At 39.1% G+C, this 17,130-nt stretch overlaps 3 protein-coding genes across 4 annotated transcripts; 1 reads left to right on the top strand and 2 right to left on the bottom strand.

Annotated features, from left to right (window-relative positions):
- Positions 1 to 1,026: 1,026 nt before the first annotated feature.
- Positions 1,027 to 2,551, bottom strand: hes6 (hes family bHLH transcription factor 6). Its single transcript, XM_039814878.1, has 4 exons — positions 2,422 to 2,551; positions 2,239 to 2,325; positions 2,020 to 2,101; positions 1,027 to 1,681 (listed from the first exon to the last, which is right to left on the bottom strand). The coding sequence occupies exons 1-4, from the start codon at positions 2,494 to 2,496 to the stop codon at positions 1,260 to 1,262; spliced, it is 666 nt and encodes a 221-aa protein (XP_039670812.1). The 5' UTR covers positions 2,497 to 2,551; the 3' UTR covers positions 1,027 to 1,259.
- A 6-nt stretch (positions 2,552 to 2,557) lies between these two features.
- On the top strand, positions 2,558 to 9,476 carry itm2cb (integral membrane protein 2Cb). Its single transcript, XM_039814877.1, has 7 exons — positions 2,558 to 2,671; positions 4,531 to 4,802; positions 6,717 to 6,854; positions 6,991 to 7,182; positions 7,267 to 7,377; positions 7,548 to 7,698; positions 8,244 to 9,476. Exons 2-7 carry the CDS (start codon positions 4,716 to 4,718, stop codon positions 8,333 to 8,335), a joined length of 771 nt encoding a protein of 256 aa, XP_039670811.1. The 5' UTR covers positions 2,558 to 2,671; positions 4,531 to 4,715; the 3' UTR covers positions 8,336 to 9,476.
- A 316-nt stretch (positions 9,477 to 9,792) lies between these two features.
- LOC120567818 (G-protein coupled receptor 55) lies at positions 9,793 to 16,114 on the bottom strand. Of its 2 annotated transcripts, XM_039814875.1 has the most exons (3): positions 15,642 to 16,114; positions 13,979 to 14,720; positions 9,793 to 12,392 (listed from the first exon to the last, which is right to left on the bottom strand). In XM_039814875.1, exons 2-3 carry the CDS (start codon positions 14,702 to 14,704, stop codon positions 12,171 to 12,173), a joined length of 948 nt encoding a protein of 315 aa, XP_039670809.1. In that variant the 5' UTR covers positions 14,705 to 14,720; positions 15,642 to 16,114; the 3' UTR covers positions 9,793 to 12,170. The 2 variants fall into 2 exon arrangements, with proteins under 2 accessions (XP_039670809.1, XP_039670810.1); XM_039814876.1 differs by lacking the exon at positions 15,642 to 16,114 and having other exon boundaries at positions 13,979 to 15,182.
- Between the last annotated feature and the right edge of the window lie 1,016 nt (positions 16,115 to 17,130).

The following is a 17,130-nucleotide window of genomic DNA, read 5'->3' as shown; positions in this document are numbered from 1 at the left end:
GACACTCGGACATCACAGGAGCACCAGAGGAGCCTTCTGAAATGGATAAGATAAGAGTGAGTTGAGGATTGCTGTCTTTTCTTATTTATTAGTTGTAGCAGCTGATGGTGCAGAGGCAGAACACTGACTGTGGCTCTCACCAGGACCACAGGTAATGTCTGAGGGTGCAGACACAAGCTTTTGTGTGTGAATTAGCATGGGACTCCTATGATGGATCGATAGTATGCACGGATTTTACAGGTAGATTAGACATCAGAAAAGCTTTTATTGCCACAATAAGTACACTTATGTGGAATTTATTGTGGCAATACAACCTTTTCGTATTAGTACATATACACATTTGATTAGTCAGGACCACTATTGTATTGCCCTGCATAAAAAGCACCATCTGCACTATAATACAGTACAATGTAATGTGAAAGTGATAACTCAACAGTGAGCCTATTTCCATGACTGAGCAAGTTATTTGTTCCCATGTTATTTTAAAACTGTAACTTTAAAAAAAGCTGAAGTCAAGTGGCGTTATAAAACCCATTTGTCAATTCCTCAACTAAGCCTATATAAGGAGTGAGTGGATTACTCATTTCACACCTCACAGATGCCTACGATGTGCTGAGATCTTGGGAGAGAGAGAGAGAGAGTGCACACAAATGGGCCACAATTGCAGAGTAATGTCTTGAAAACAGCCGTGGGTGGGTGGATAGTGGGATCCTTGTGTGTGAAATGTAGCTTTTTTTTTTAAAAACGAAGCTGCACAAATATCATTTAAAAGTCAAAAAGATATTTATTGAAAAGTTGAAACTTAGGCAAATCAGATGAGGTAGCCTACTAAACGTCATTGGACACATAAATAAAAAGTTAAAAACATCCTAAATACAAAATAATTTACACACAACTAACAATACATTTCTAGTGGGACAGCTATCAAAACCCAGTCATATTCAACAAGTAAATATTTACATATGCATTTACCCCTTCACTGAAGGCAGGGCCAAAACACTTCCAAATGAAGACCCTACAAGTCTCTGACCTCTGCAAAACAGATTTAATTACATATTTTATTTATTAAATACATTTTAGTTTAATGGTAGTTTCCCAATAATTATTCAAAGAGCTTCTCTGATGCCTTTCAATACGTTGCAAAGTTGTCATCTCAGCAGTGTTGTTGGCATGTACTGAGGCCTACTCCCTACAACATAACACATAGCATTAAATCATCTAGCGTGGTTTAAAACATGCTATTCCTTTTTTAAAATGATCTACCATGGTCTCCACATTGACTTGGAGTAAGTTAAGGAAGGCGAGCACAACACATCCTGGCTTTCAGCCTCCTCCGAAGAAGAAACATGACTTTGCTCCGAGTCCGTCTCATCCAGGTCAGAGCAGAGGTCATCGGTGGAGGTGGTGGAAGGGGCCGGGGACACTAGAGCCGTGTACATGCTCTCAGACAGGGACCAAGTGCTGTTGCTGCCGGGGCACTCTGTAAACGTGTCCGGCAGCATCACCCGGAGGCGGTCTTCGTCGTTTAGGGGCATGCTCTCCAGGAGGTGGTTCAACAGCTCCGCGGATAATGTTGGGTCAATTCCCGGGCAGCTGGACACAAAAGTGTGAACGTCATGCATACACTGGATGTAGCCTGCAGCAAAACGCTCACAGGCCTCCCGGTTCACGGCGTCCACTTCTACGGAAAAAAACAACCGTTAGCAAAACTAAACTACTAACTGACTGTTACGAACGTTGGGCTCTCTGTTCTGATTGGCTGAGACGCGGTCGAAGATGCACATGCGCACCTGTAGCCGTAGCACGGTTAATTGGAATAATAGCCAATGCACTAACCGTTAACCCATTTAACTTAATTTTTGGGTTAGTTTAAAAGAACTATATTGTTTCGCGGGTGGACGTAATGTAAATAATGTGCTAGTTTAGGTTAATAGTTTTTGATGAAACATAAAATATTTAAGGAACTATTGCCTGCTGGCGTACTCTACAAGTAAACGTAGATATAATGGAACGATTTACCTTGAGCCCGGTTTTGCAGGATTCTCTCCACACGTTTCACTGTCATCTCCAGCACTTCGGCATTCTCCATCTTTGATTGTAACTGCAGCGGGTGACAAAAAAGTGTAAGTAACAAGCGCTGACAACACAAGCTAGCTAAACCAAGACACCAATTTAGTTCATTTTGAAGAACAGCACTACATAAGGCAAGGGCCTACAAATACATGCATAGTATCTTACGTCTGCATCCGCCACGAGAACTCTGAGTTCTTGTAAACTTTCATTGATGCGAGCCCTTCTTTTCTTCTCGACCAGAGGTTTCCTCATCTGCCAACCGTAAGGAAAATGGAGTTAACGTTACTTTGAAATATCAGCCAAGTTAATACAAACATATTGGTATTAAGTGCTCACACAGGCCATTACCTTTCTTTCAGATTTGATTCCACTGCAGTTATCACCTCTGTCCGTTCCGTTTGTGTTGTTACTGATGGGGGCCATGTTGTTAAAGTTTAACCCAGGCGCTGCCAGAAACCCACTGGGCTGGAGGTTGGTGTGTAATCCAAAGAGCCGTTACAGCTTGTCAATGGGACAGATGGTCGGGCGATCCCAGCGGCCAACAAAGCTTGCAGAGAGACTGGGCTCCTTAATGCTGCTCCGAGGGGGCATGTACTAGGTATATATGACGGTTCATTTACATGTGAATGGGTGTAGTGGCTACTACGAGAGCAAGACACATCGAGGGCGCGCTACGCTCGTACCCGCCAATCCCTATTGGTCATAGCTTTTGTTTTGTCCCCAACTTCAGTCTGAACCATTCATTGACTGTAAAAACAAAAAAAAAAGGTCTAAACATACATACAGATAAAAAATATCAACTTCTAAAATAAATTCAACCAGAAAGGGTTCAGCCAAAGCTGAAACAAATATGTATTACCAATTAAATCAGTGGAAATAATAAAGCATTATCTTGGCTAGAATTGCCAAACAACAACCACTCTAGATTTACCAAAAATAAAATATAGTCAATCCTTTACATCTGTTATTTCAGTATACCAAGCTCCTCTTGCAAAAACACTTCAACATTTACCCTTCAGTGTTAACATTCTTAAGCACTCATTTAATGTCTTTCATCACTTTCGGCCATTATCTGCTAATTCTCACATTGCATCATTAGTTAGCTGGGCCTATTTCATGCTTGATTGTGAGCCATCAGTCCACCTATGAAGACTAGTAGTGCTCCACTCCCTCTGTAGAAAAATAAACAACTAATGTGAATTGGCTGATATGAGCCATTTATCAAGTACATTACTCTCTTGTGTAAAGAGCTAGTAGCCTCTCGAAATGGACAAGCAGTGGCACAGTGCTGGCTGAAAATGCGACCATTCCTGTATTTGGAAGGTTTCATGACATGTTCCTATTGTCCATTCTGGTATAATTTGGAAGTAGAGCTTTTCAACCAATTGTATTGTTAAATCATCAACTCAAACTCAACTGATTCTGAAGTTTGCTAAATTGTCCAAGTTTAACACACTGTGTCTTATGTTTGTAGTAAGTCATATGGACACAGTGTAATGGCTATTCACATATGGTGAAGAGAGCTGTGTGCATGTCTGCAAATTTGCATGTGTTGTGTAATTTGCATTTTTAGGATAGATATGCACTAGTACATATCGTTTGATTTTCAGTGATCTGCTGTTACAGCCATGGTTACAGCTCTATTGTTTCAGTAATACTGATACTGCTGATAGTCTGGCTGCAGGTGTTAAGAAGGTGGTCAAAAGGTTTTTGTTAGTTTTAGTTAAAGAAAAAAAAGAAAAAAAAATCTGATTTATCTACAGTAGGCTTATAGCATTTCAAAGATGTATTCATGAAATTTGACTTTAGTTTAGAGTTTGTAAAAAAGAAATTCTCTACAGCACTAATAACCCCATTTGTAACCTCATGCAGTGACCTATTTTTGAAATGTAAAATTTGCTTTAAGGTTTTATTACAGTTGTATACTATACTAAATGCTCAAATTACACTGTATTAAACTATACTTAACCAAGGCACACATACTGTAGCACACATTGTACAGAACACAGTACTGTATTGTACTGTATGCATTACATGCCCTGCTGATGCCCACGTGCCCATTATTAGGATCAGTAGTAGTCACATAGACAGTATATAAGAAGGTAGTAGTCACCTCGAGCTAACTTTATTGCATTATAGTAGCTTAGAAACATCCCTACGTTAACTTTGAAACATCCCTACATTTCCGGATAGTGTTGAAAACACATAGTGAAAACATGATGGATGAGAAACGCAGCTTTAAATAAAATACGGAAACACTACCATATCAGGCAATTGCCTTCAGAATAAGGGCATGGTGCAGTTTAATTTTAACAAACGGAAGATAAAAACAGTTGGTTTTAATCCTAAACAGATTTTAACATTCAATTATATGTATTTGTTTACAAGAGCCCACAAACAGTCTATTAAGTGTTAAATGTAAACGTTGTAGCCGGACATGGACTCTTATTTTGACAGCGGCGAGGCGGCTTTTCCTTCAGACCCACACTGTGCTCGTTCGTCAGAGAAGACGCTCTACTGAGGTCACTGAGCCCCGGGGGCGAGACTGGTCCGCCGCTATATAATCTTCCCTGCTCGGTGGAAGAAACCAGCGCACCAAATCAGCTAACGAGATAAAGCAAACATACACTGAACAAGCAAACATGGTGAAGATCACTTTCCAGACAGTTTCGGCGCAGAAGCCCGAAAAAGAGATCGATGGAGACAAGATCATTATACCTCAGGCTCACGTGAGTTTGCACACTTTGTTTCTCTTTGTTTTCGTGTTGAGACATTTGTCCTGTGTCCCACTAATTTATAGTACTCATTTTGCATAGGTTATAGCTAAATGGATTAACGTTAATCTGTTTGTTCTTAGCTGTAATGTTGGATTTGTCTGTCCATGCATATGTCACTTGATAGGATTGGATTTTGTACTGGTAATCCATGATCTATTTGATTAAGCAAACTGAAATGTATAAACAGGCCAGTATGCTTACAATAATATATCGCAGTTCTGTGTGTTTGTGTGTTTTTAATGCAACTGAATGGTTAAATATCACTTCACGTACTGTAGTTTATTATATTGCTTTTGCTGGTGCAGTTACAGGACACTATTTACAAAAAGCTAATTGTGCTATAGTGTTATAATTACAAGGCAAAAGACCATCAATTGCAGGCCATCCCAGCCTGGGGATGTTGACATTACGTCACCTTGTTTGGCCACTGCCAGGACACGCTGCAGATGGCTGTCCTGTATGTGCCTTCAGCAGAATATGAAACCATTACTCTATATGGTTCATATGTATTATAACTGTATATAAGTATGCATATACTGTAGAAGAAAACATTTCCCTTTTCTCTGAATGAGCAGTAGGCGATCACATAGCCTCAGTTTTCCCCTTTTAGAAGGTTTTCCCCTGTTTTTGTCGAAATGAGAAAACAGAGCTGTTAGATGCGGTCACTGCACCAGTTAGTGACATCACGAGGTGTTATACCACGTGGATCCTGCAGGTTGTGCCTGATTATTGTGTGTTGTATTGGTATATAAACAGTGGGCATGATGTAAAGGCAGTTTAGCTTTTTTATTTATCAAAATTGACATCATAAAAGTCAGGAGTTAAAATTAGCAAAATATGCACAAATACTATTTTTTTTTTCTATAGTTTTAGCTATTCATGTATCATATGAGTAGGATCTGGCGGGGCTACTAATTAGATTTGAGTTTATTTGAAGGGGGTTCAGAAAGGAACTGAGCATCTCATTGTGTTACAGTGGCAACTGATTCCCTGAAATTCATCTGCAACATGTCAGATCCCAAGACCCAAGTCCTTAGTTTTCAGGCTGCAAACCTCAAACATAGGGCTCAGTCAGTGTTACAATATTTTGAACAGAATGAAACTGTCCTTTAAAGTTGATAGATAGATCGATAGATTTTCCCCCAACACACTGTACACAATGATTATTACCACTTTATGACGTATCCAACGCTTCTGCAAACACATTTTTTCACCTGTTTGTTACGTCAATAGAAGAATAAGACATGATCTAAAAGGCTGTGTGGATTCTGATTGGCTGCGATAGTAGGATAGGCGTCAGAGCCAATGTGTGTAGATCTATTAATATGTCCACCTCTGCTGAGGGACTCCACGCAATTCTTCTTGCTTCGACTCCCACTGAGGGTGCTAGGAAACTAACAAATATGGAGCGTGGAAGTAGGACTCCAAGAATAGACCCAGACGGCCACGTGCCAGCATCTTCATCAGAGCCTGGCACAATCTGTTCTCCCTGCTTCCGCTCTCCATAGCAACAGTAGTACGGAGATGCAGCAGATTGACTGAGAGACTGTGGGTGTGCATCTGGCATGTTTTATTCCAGTCCGTCCTACGTCTACCAGATCTCCTCGCCTGACTAACGACTTTGCAACCGCCTCCCGTTAGAATAACCTCTATTACGATTTAGACTTTGTATAGGAAAGCATGGCCATGTGAGAGGACTTGCATAATGTCCACTGATACTCCTTCATAGAACTGGATATGATAAATTTCAAGTTAACTAATTAGTTCCTAATATTTTGCCCAAATCTTCTACCACAATCTCTTGGCTAACTAGCTGACTTTTCATCGTTGTTTTGTCCTCTAACCAAACTGCTTTTCTCTTTACAGGAGCAGCAGGTTCTTCCTGTCAGGCCCAAGAAGCCTTTTCCAACCGGCCTCTGCTGCCTCACCTTTGGCCTGGTGGTCTTCATGTCAGGACTGGTGCTGGCCTCTATTTATGTCTATCGCTACTACTTTATACCTCAGGTCAGTTCACTCTACCTCCCTTTTCTTACATTATATCCTGAATCCAGTGCCACAGAATGTTTAACACAAATATTAAACAAAGATACAACCTAAAGTAATTGTCACATGCTAACTCAGCTCTGTTGCGCTCCATTAGCAGATCCCAGAAGACAGCTTGTTCCACTGCCGGGTTGTCTACGAGGACTCTGTGTACGCTCCTCTGAGGGGCCGGCAAGAACTCGAGGAGAATGTTGGCATCTACCTTGACGACAACTACGAGCAGATCAGTGTACCTGTGCCACACTTTGGAGGCAGTGACCCCGCTGATATCATCCACGACTTTCAGAGGGTAGGTTAATGCATCCATATGTTCACTGTGTTTTTTCAAGTGTTTCATTAAAGGTTTTAAAATTTTCATTTTAATTGATTCCAGGGCCTCACAGCTTATCATGACATTGCTTTGGACAAATGCTACATCACTGAGCTGAACACAACCTTGGTGATGCCTCCACGGAACCTGTGGGAGTTGCTCGTCAATGTCAAGGTGAGGCACTCAGTGCATTTGCTGCTGATGTCACTGGTGAAGCTGTTGTAAAAGCATTGTTAGAGATGAATGGCTGTCTGAGAAAGTGAAGGACAGCATATTCCCATCTTCATCTGCAGTGTTCCTCCCACAGACCGAATGAGTGATTCATTTGTGTTCTTTTGCCACAGAGAGGGACGTACCTTCCACAGACTTACATCATCCAGGAGGAGATGATGGTGACAGGGAGGGTGAGGAACATGAGGCAGCTGGGCCCCTTCATCCACAGACTCTGCTACGGCAAAGAAACCTACCGCCTCAGACGCCGCAACCAGCACAGGCGTAAGTGCACACATCCACCTTCTTTTCCAAACTACTCAGGCAATATGAGATGCTAAAAAATGAGTGATGGATCACATCCGCTAATGTATCACCCTCTTTCACACCAACCCTTGTGAGATGTTGAGTCATGTGGCCGTGCATAAAAGAAAATACAATCAGAACCAAATAGGGGCAGACAGTGTATCTGCCGACAGTGTATCTGCAGTATAAAATCCTTCTCTAACAGCCTGGCAGCCTGATTATCATGTCAGTGTTTGTATGTGGGTGCAGCCTGGGAACTTCCTGCTAAGTGAGTCACTGGTTGTGCCGTGGACACATCCACACACTGTGGAGGAGGTAGTGATGCGCTTCAGTGATATCTCTGTTGTTGCTGCCTTTGATTGGCGTGAGAGACATGATGCAACAGACTTTGCCCGAGTACATAAATGGATGTGATTTGCGGTGATTACCACTGCTCATTCAACATGGACTGGAGAAATGGAGAAATAATATAAACACTCCAAAGTGAACAGATTGTTTTAAACGTGTCTTCTTCTCTCTTTCAGGTATTGAGAGGCGTGAGACAAAGAGGTGCCACAGCATTCGTCACTTCGAGAACACTTTTGTGGTTGAGACCGTCATCTGCGACAGGGTCTGAATCTGAGGCGGAAATCACAGCCATCCAACTCTGAAGCCAGTTTCAAACCATACCTCTTGAATTCTTTAGGCTTTTAATTGCACTTTAAGAGCAAGTATCTGTCCCAACAGTTTTAATGTTTGTTTTTTTAAGTTGAAAATGCTCTATTATTGTTCATGTACAATGTTAATGTCTTTTTTTATTCAGACAGTCTGTGTATGTGGATGATGTTATAAATGTGTTTTGGATATATCTGTCACGCTGTGCATAAGATGTTAATGTGTGTCAGTTTGTGACATTTACATGAGAAGGCTTGATTTAATTTAATTTTACACTTCATGTCATTTTTATTTATTGTTTAGTAACCCAGTGCACTGTGGGTGATGGTAAGCATACTTAAAAACTGCTTGCATGGTACACTTATGTTGTAATTCATTTCTTGTTTTGTTCTTTTATTTTGTTTGAATGTAGGAAAATGGCGAAACATACCTCATGTAGTTTAGACGTTTCTTTGCTGGTTTGTATCATTAATGATTGGTGTATATAACTGATCGTTCCTAAGCAATATATACTGTAAATTGATTTTCTTCTGGATTTCATATTGTTACATGCATAGATTTTTATCTAAAATCAACTTTTTTTTGTCAACGATTTCTTTATGGTTTGTCTCTTTATTTACTTTGGAATCACACTTTCCTACTCCTTGGATATAATGGCTTTAGACTGTAATTAGTAGCAGTGCTTTAGAGGGACAGAAGGAACCAAAGTCTGCAGTCAGCAATGCTATGCTTAGTGTTAATGATGTATGAAATATTTAGAAAGAATGTTTTTTAGTTTAGATCACCTTCTGAAGATGATATCAAAGGCTAAAACTCATTTTGTCTTGCTCTTCCTCCTCTTCACTTGGATTTTGCCTGTTTTAGCTCTCGCCAGTTCACAATCCTTCCTATTTTGGCATTATAATCTGTACAATGTTAATTTGTCCCAATTTGAAAAAGATTTGGGGTGTCTTTCTAATGTACAACCTGGAGCAAATAAGTCTCTGTTGAGAGAGAGACCTGTGATACGTGCGCATATTTCCCCATCCTAATTACCTTATTTCGTTGTACAGTCGATTTTTCTTGTAATATCTTGCTGCTTTAAGAATAAATGATAAATTAACTTTTTCTGTCTTTTGAATGTTCATCAGCAATAGTTTCAGTAAATAATACACATCATGAATGTTCAAATTATGGTGTAGAATTATTGGAGAGTTTGCTAACCATATTACATGTAAATATTGTATAAAGGGAAACAAAGACTATCACAGCTAGTAAAGACATAATATAACTGGAACAAACAAAGCCCTGATTAGTTCCGTTTCTGTTGGACATGCTACACATTTTAATGTGTTGGTTACTGTGGAAGATTTTTTAGAACATAAAACTGCAGCGTCATTGTGGTGAATGTGACACAAATCACAAGATTAATCTCTTGTGGTAAGCTTTATTTCACTTTAAAATGGAAGAAGAATATATGGTTTCATGTCATACAAATTGTTGAGTAAAGTAATTTCTGTCATTTTCTTCAACGGCCAAACTGACACACGTGTTGTCATAATGTAAATTTGAGCTTTAAGTTTCAGAACAAACAGCCATAGAAGTAAAGCATATGGTATAAACATACAAACATCAACATTATCTACCTGTTAAGGGCTTTGCTCTGATAAATATTAATTGAAAATCTTTACATCATGATGTCTGAGCCAGATCAAGAATCTCCACGATAAATTTTACTTAAGGAAAAATAACAGAAACAGAAATTAAAACAGAAACAAAACTGAATTATCACAAACAAATAACACTGAAACTCAGCAAAGATGAGGCTTGTGCAAAATGAAAGTATCGAGACACAATTAATGCAAGTAAACAAAACATGAGTTTCATGTCTTGTTTCTGGTTTTGGAAGAGATTATTTGATACAATAAAAATTGCATTAATATAGTAAATCCCCTAATCGGGCGTAAGAACCCCTTCAACTGTTACCAAAAGGTGACTTTGTTCAACATGAGCAAAATAAGACAGAGAGCGGCCAAATGTACTGCACATGCAACTTTCTATTTGAGTTTAGCTTTGACTACATTCACATAAATCAAATGTCCTCCTGTAAACATACTAATATCAAAACAGTCTTATGATCTTACTACACAGGTGAGGCCATTAACAGTTGGCTTTTAACAATTTTAATACTATTGCACATTTGAAGCTACATTGTAAAGAATTAAATAAAACAATTCAAATATAAACTTATAGTTTACATGTGTCATGAATAATAGCATGTCATACACACATTGTGGTAAGTCGAAGGAAGTTGATAAACACAGTCAGTCAATTTGCATTCCTGAAACGTTCAGCAGACTTTTCGCCTTATTTGCTTCCTCATTCGTATCAGGACAATTATAGGAAATGTGTTAGTATTATCCCCCTTGAACATAATTTGAGTATGCATTAATAAGGTCAGAGATACATTTAAAATCTATTTGTCACTCAGCCTCAGGCATTATTTATATAATAATTTACAGGATGGATACATGAATGTAATGTATGTAATATAATGTCAGAATTCCCAGAATGTATGGGTTCAAATATATTTCTGATGCTATATTTCCAGTTTCTTATTAATGATGATAGATGTAGTTATATGTATTACAAGTCAGTAATATTTCTTAACAAGTCACAATCTGCCAAAGAACCAAACTAAAAAAAAATCAACAATTAGAAAGCAATAAAATTATTTAAGTATCAGTTCAAGTTTATAAAAAAATCTGTTGTCATTAAGCTATAGTTATTATAAATAATTGTCAATTAAATTGCTTCATGTGTTTTCAGATCTCAACTGGTTGGTGTCTTGATTTATTCATATACTAAGTAAGTGAATACTTTAATACGTGGGTTTCATTTTTGTTAATTATTTACTTTTTATGTAACTCTGCATTTTATATATGCAACATAAATAAAAACTGATTATCATAATTAGCTGTGTCTTATAAGAAGTTTCACAATTTACTGACTGTATCTTTTTTTTATTTTTTTAAGATTATTTTTTGGGGACTTTTCCCTTTATTTGATAGTGACAGTAGATAGACAGGAAAGGGGGAGAGAAAGAGAGGGGATGACACGCAGAAAAGGGCCGCAGGTTGGATTTGAACCCGGGCCGCTGCCAAGGACTCAGCCTACATGGGGCGCACCTCTTACCGGGTGAACTAGAGATTGCCCACTAACTGTATCTTTTGAATCAAATTGTGGTGAAGTGTATCAGCCCTGATCTTAAATGCTTGGTCTTCAGAACAGTTAGAGCGCCTTTGACTTGACTTCTTGAGCATATACAGAAGACTACAAAGCTCTGCAATGAGCTGCTGGTTCCCGGTTCCACTGCTTTGAAATGAATCGTACCCCACATCAGGTTCTCAGTGTGCAGGACCAGATGACCTGAAAGTGCCTTAAGCCATCTCGCAAGCTCATCCATAAATCATTACAGGAAGAAGTCACATTGTGGCTTGTTTGGTGGATTTTCGTTTTGCAGCCTACATTTTGGGTATCGGAGCTCTCTGAGGTTACACAGGCGTCTACGGTGCTTCCTGTCACTGGACCAAATCATGTACCAGAGATTGTCAGATCCTTTCCCTTCTAAACCTTACTCTCAAGCTCTGTGGTTAGTTGAGCTTGCACTCTGACCTGTTACTCTTAGTACATGTTACACTTGCTTATCAGCTACTGGAAACAATACTGGCTCTTTTTCAGTTTCACTGTCCTGCTAAAACTCAAGATGTCAGATCTCGTATTCACCACCAGGCATCCAATGAGGACAGATATATGTTTTACCTTGTATTGTCTTTGTGTTCAGAAGTGCTGAAGGTGGCTCTTCTTTGGCTGATCATTGATATCCTGAAGGTGTGTTTGGTGCTCCTCACCTCACGAGCGATGAAGTAGTAGCACAGAGCGTCCAGACAGCAGGTGATGTTGGACAGACACATAGCTATCTGTATAAACAGGCTAATCCTGGTCTTGTTGCCGCAGTCTTGAATCATTCCTTGGTGTACCTGGAATTATGTGAAGGGTCACACATAGAGGACAGAGAAACATTAGTTGAGCATCCTGCCGACATGTATTAAAAAGACTAGAGACAACCCAGCATCGTGAACTCTGCTGTGGTTTTGCTGTCCTTGCTAAAACAGGCTACCAGGTCGACGTCAGTGAGTAGTTTGACTAATAATTTTTTTTTAATTTATGTCTCAGTTCCAGGATCTTTTATAATTGTAAACAGCCTTTTTGTGGTTAAAATAGAATGGTCACAGATGTTTAATACTAAAATAAAAAATGAACAGTGCAAATGCTTCACCACTAGTTGCTTTCTTTGCTTCCATGCGCATATTTTTCTAACATTTAAATTGAAGAATGATTATATAATAAAAGCATAAGCCTACTGGTTTGTCATTTCTCTACCCAAACCAGTCTTCTTGAGTCATTTAGTCTTGCATTGCTATCTCCGCAGCGCTGTGTCAGCGCTGGAGTATGGTCTGGCTACACCGCTTATCAATTCTGGGAGAGGGGAAAAAACGCCCTGACTTGTTTATATTTCTTTAAACCAAACATAACTGTCTTGGGCGACGCAAAGACCCTGTTGCAGTGTCAGTGCCCTGCAAAATAGATTGCCTGCATGATATTCCAGGTTATTCATAGGTTAAACTACCATTTGTGTGAGCTTATTCCAATCAGTTATCCCCTGCACACTTATGACACAAGGAAAAAACACCTAATCACTGGCAAAAAACGACAGTTAAAGTGTACGAGCTTGAGTGTAGTTTGTAGGGGACTGCAGATTTGGAACAAGCTTGAGGAAAACTTGAAAGTTTCGTATTCTGTCTCCATCTTCAAGAAAAGTCTCAAGGAAAAATTGCTCATAACATATGATTGTTGATTATTCTTTAAGTGCTATAGTTTGTGCTGGGATCATTTGTCTGTTTGTAGTATTTGTCTATGTTAGTCTAAGTATGTCTGGTCTAAGTATCTGTATTCTGTTGTATTCTGTATTGTCTGTTTTGTGTCTATGGTAAATTGAGTTTTTGGTTTGTATATTATCTGTTGTTTTATTGTTATCGGGCCCCCTCCGAAAAGCTTTTAGTAGCTTATTTGGGGTTCCCCTTTTCACGCGGCTTGTATATGATCATTGTACATTCTGAAATTGTGTTTAATGATACATTGATGATGTGTGAAATAAACGTGTAGTAATATATATTGTGGTAGAGAGACGTGCCCGGATGTCAGGCTTTATCTCAGCAATGTACATTCGTTGAGCCAACATGGAGCAGAAGTCCTTAAAGTGGTAAAAAAAACAAAACACAATTTAACTGTTCTGCTGATGAAGATTATGTGTTGTGATTAAAAGCTCCGGAACAGCTACTAAATGGACCTTGAGGTGAGATTGTTTTCACCTTTATGAAGCTACTTTAAAGTGATTCACTCTTTTCACTTTATTGTAAAGTTTATTTGTATAGGGACATTTTGTAGTATAAACCTGCCACACACCACAGCATTTATATAGCCTAAGCTAATTTGCAATGCCCGTCACTAGATGGGCCCACTTTAGAGTTCAGTTTACTAGAAATGAACTTGCAGTTTCTCTCACCAGGAACTGCAGGAGGATGCCCAGGTGGCTGGGAGTGAAAGGCAGCAGGAAGGCACTCAGACTGCTGTAGATGATCTTCACACAGGCCCGGCTCTGGGGGCTGTGCTGGCCGGACTGCTGAAGCACCCAGATGGTCTGCACCGAACAGTAAACCACCACCAGTGCAGGCGCCAGGAACCCAAACACCTGCAGACAGATGATCACCGGAGGGCTCCAGCCTTTCTCTGAAAACTGGTGGAAACAGCGGAAGTCCCCCTGCCCGGCCTCTCTGAAGCGATAGATGGTTGGAAAGATCGCTGCCAGCACCAGCACCCAGACCCCCGTGCATGTCCCCAGAGCCGCTTTGGGTGAACGCAGTTGTTTGGCTTTGAACGGGTGACAGATAGCCACCCATCGGTCCACAGCTATACACATGATGGTGTAGATGCTGCCATATATCCCAACAAAATACAGGCTTTCCAAGACCGAACACAGAGGTTGGAGGTTAGCAGGCCAGCTGTGATAGCTGGCGTGCATTTTGAAGGGAAGAGGGAAGAGGAGGAGCAGGTCCATCAAAGCCAAGCTAGTCATGTAGATAGTTGACTCTGTCCATTTCCGCAGAAAGAAGCAGAACACTAAGAGCGCTGCAACATTGAGAATCAGACCAATGAGGAAGATGGGCAGGTATATGGCCAGCTCCAAATATCTCATCAGGTTGTCCACCACGTCAAGCGAACAGTTTGTCATGGTGTCGCTGCCGCTGCTGCAGTGGAAATAGTTTCATACAATTTGATTTCAACAGCTCTGTGAGGATTTCAAACTGAATATGTCTTTCCTGTCATTACTCTTTGTTCCCACAAAGAAACACATACGTACAAAGCCATGTGAAACCTCTCATTTGTGTGTGGGTTTAGTCGCAGTGAACTTGTTTTTGTATCTGCCTTCTGATGGCCACATCATATTAGTTTCAGTCACATGCTCACAATCACAATAAGTCAGGTATTATTTAATTAATTGGTGAATTATTTTGACTTTTAATTAAATTTAGATTTGAATGAATACAGCTTGATCTTGACTCGGCTGTTTGACCTATTCAGTGCTTTAATCAAACACTAATAAAGAGTACAGTACCATGAGGTTCTGAGGGTTTAGTGATGTAAAGCCAATTTAATACAAAGAATCAGGTCTTTGGTGGAACCTGGAGTTAACCTGCAGTCGTCACTGGAGGAACACTTGAAACCCCGCAAACTATTACTATTATTTACTATTAAAAATGGTTTTACAGAGAAAAACCAAAAACATTTCTCTGAGCTCTGTGACCATGTATCTAGAAGAAAATAAAAATAAAAAATATCCACCAGACAAATCGCATGTTAAAACTCACGTAACATTTGCAGCCATATATACACTATATTGTTGGCTCATTAAAGTGATCAAGATCAAGGTTTTTCTTATTAGATCAGTGCCATTCCCAATAAAATGAATCATCTGAAATATTTTGCAATTCATTACTTATATCGTCTTATTTTATATTATAGTATTAACAATAAAATTGTGGCTTGTAATTTAAACATTTAAACAAAAGTGCTACACACGTTTGGCTCCTCATTAACATTAACGGCAACACTTAACCTGGCACTTTCTTAGGTATCTTGTACAATGGAAAATGTAGTTGCTGTCTTACCTCACGGATAGCAGTCTCTTATCAAACGTTGAGTGTGCCTGTCTGACTGACTGTCTGAGTTGTGCCAGACACACTTCTGCTTTCTCTGCCTTTGTTTCATCACCACTTCCTGAGTCATGCCCCACATCATGTGTATGTTTTCAGACGTGTGTTATAGCTGATTCAAATCAAGGCAGAGGAACTCGCCCAGCAAGTCTTCATTTTATATACTTTTTTAAAAATACAGGTGTGCATAATCACTTCAAACTGCAACAAAAGATTTCATTTGTATTTGTAACGTGAGTAATACTGAGAAATGTTTCACATCATAAAAAATACAATGATGAGAGCTAAAACAATGAATAGATTAATTCTAAAATGTGATGCTGCAGCTTTTCTTTTTATTTGGTCTGAACTGCTGCTTGAATAAAACACAAAGTTCAAAGACATCATCTCGGGCTCTGAGAAATTGTGGCGGGCATTCTTTCGCAATTTGTTTTGACAGTAAATAGTTAATTGATTAATAATAATAATAATAATAATAATAAATAGAATTTATATAGCGGTTTTCAAGGACTCAAAGTCAAATTCTTTAAAACTAAGTGGTAATTAAAATAATTATTGACAATGATAATTAGATGCAGTCATAATATTATCAAAACAAAAGATCAAAAGACTTACAAAAATTCATTAAGTCAACAATTTTAATTGGAGAAACTGTGCTTAGCAGGTTTGAGCTTAATACTAACATCAGCATGCTAACATGCTCACAATGATAGTGCTAACATGTCTAGCAGGTATAATGGTCCATGTTCAACATTGTAGTTAGCATGCTAATATTAGCTAATTAGCACTAAACACATAGTACAGCTGAGGGTGACAGGAATGTCAATAGTTTTGCATAAATGTAAATGTTGGCACTGGTTTAAAAGACAGGATCACCAGAGCCAGTGGGAATCATCCTATGGGCCATGAATGTCCTAACAATGTTTTTTAAATTTTAATCCATCCAATAGTTGTTGAGATATTTCAGTCAGGACCAACTTTGGGACTAGTATGACTAGAAATTAGAGACTAAAAAAACAAAAGCCACAAAAGAACAAAAACCTAAACAAGATAAAATGATATGAACTTGAGGAAACTAGTATTTGCTAATACCACGTCTGTCTACCACATGTCAAAATTGTGGTATTATTTTTCCTCAGACTGGAATTTCCATCACTATATAAGAATTAAGTCATATTGGTTATGATTGTTTACTGCATCCGTGACTGTAAGTGTTTATCTAACTTGGTGTTGGGATGTTATAGTAACAAAGTCTCTTGATCAGGTGAACAGGTGAATTCATATCTTTTATTGACTTTCTACTGTTTAGGTCAAAGGCTAGTTTGTTTTCCATCTCTTCATCAAAGTATAAATTTAGCATTGATCACTAGTAAAGCACGATGACTCAGGTTCCGTGATTTCTGTACTGGTCCAAGCGTGTCAGTGGAAATCAGTCTTCTGCTAT

Source organism: Perca fluviatilis, chromosome 11 (assembly GCF_010015445.1).
Source record: "Perca fluviatilis chromosome 11, GENO_Pfluv_1.0, whole genome shotgun sequence".
NCBI classification, from domain to species: Eukaryota; Metazoa; Chordata; class Actinopteri; order Perciformes; family Percidae; genus Perca; species Perca fluviatilis.
The sequence above is the reverse complement of the archived record's forward strand: the minus strand, read 5'-3'. Positions and strand labels throughout refer to the sequence as shown.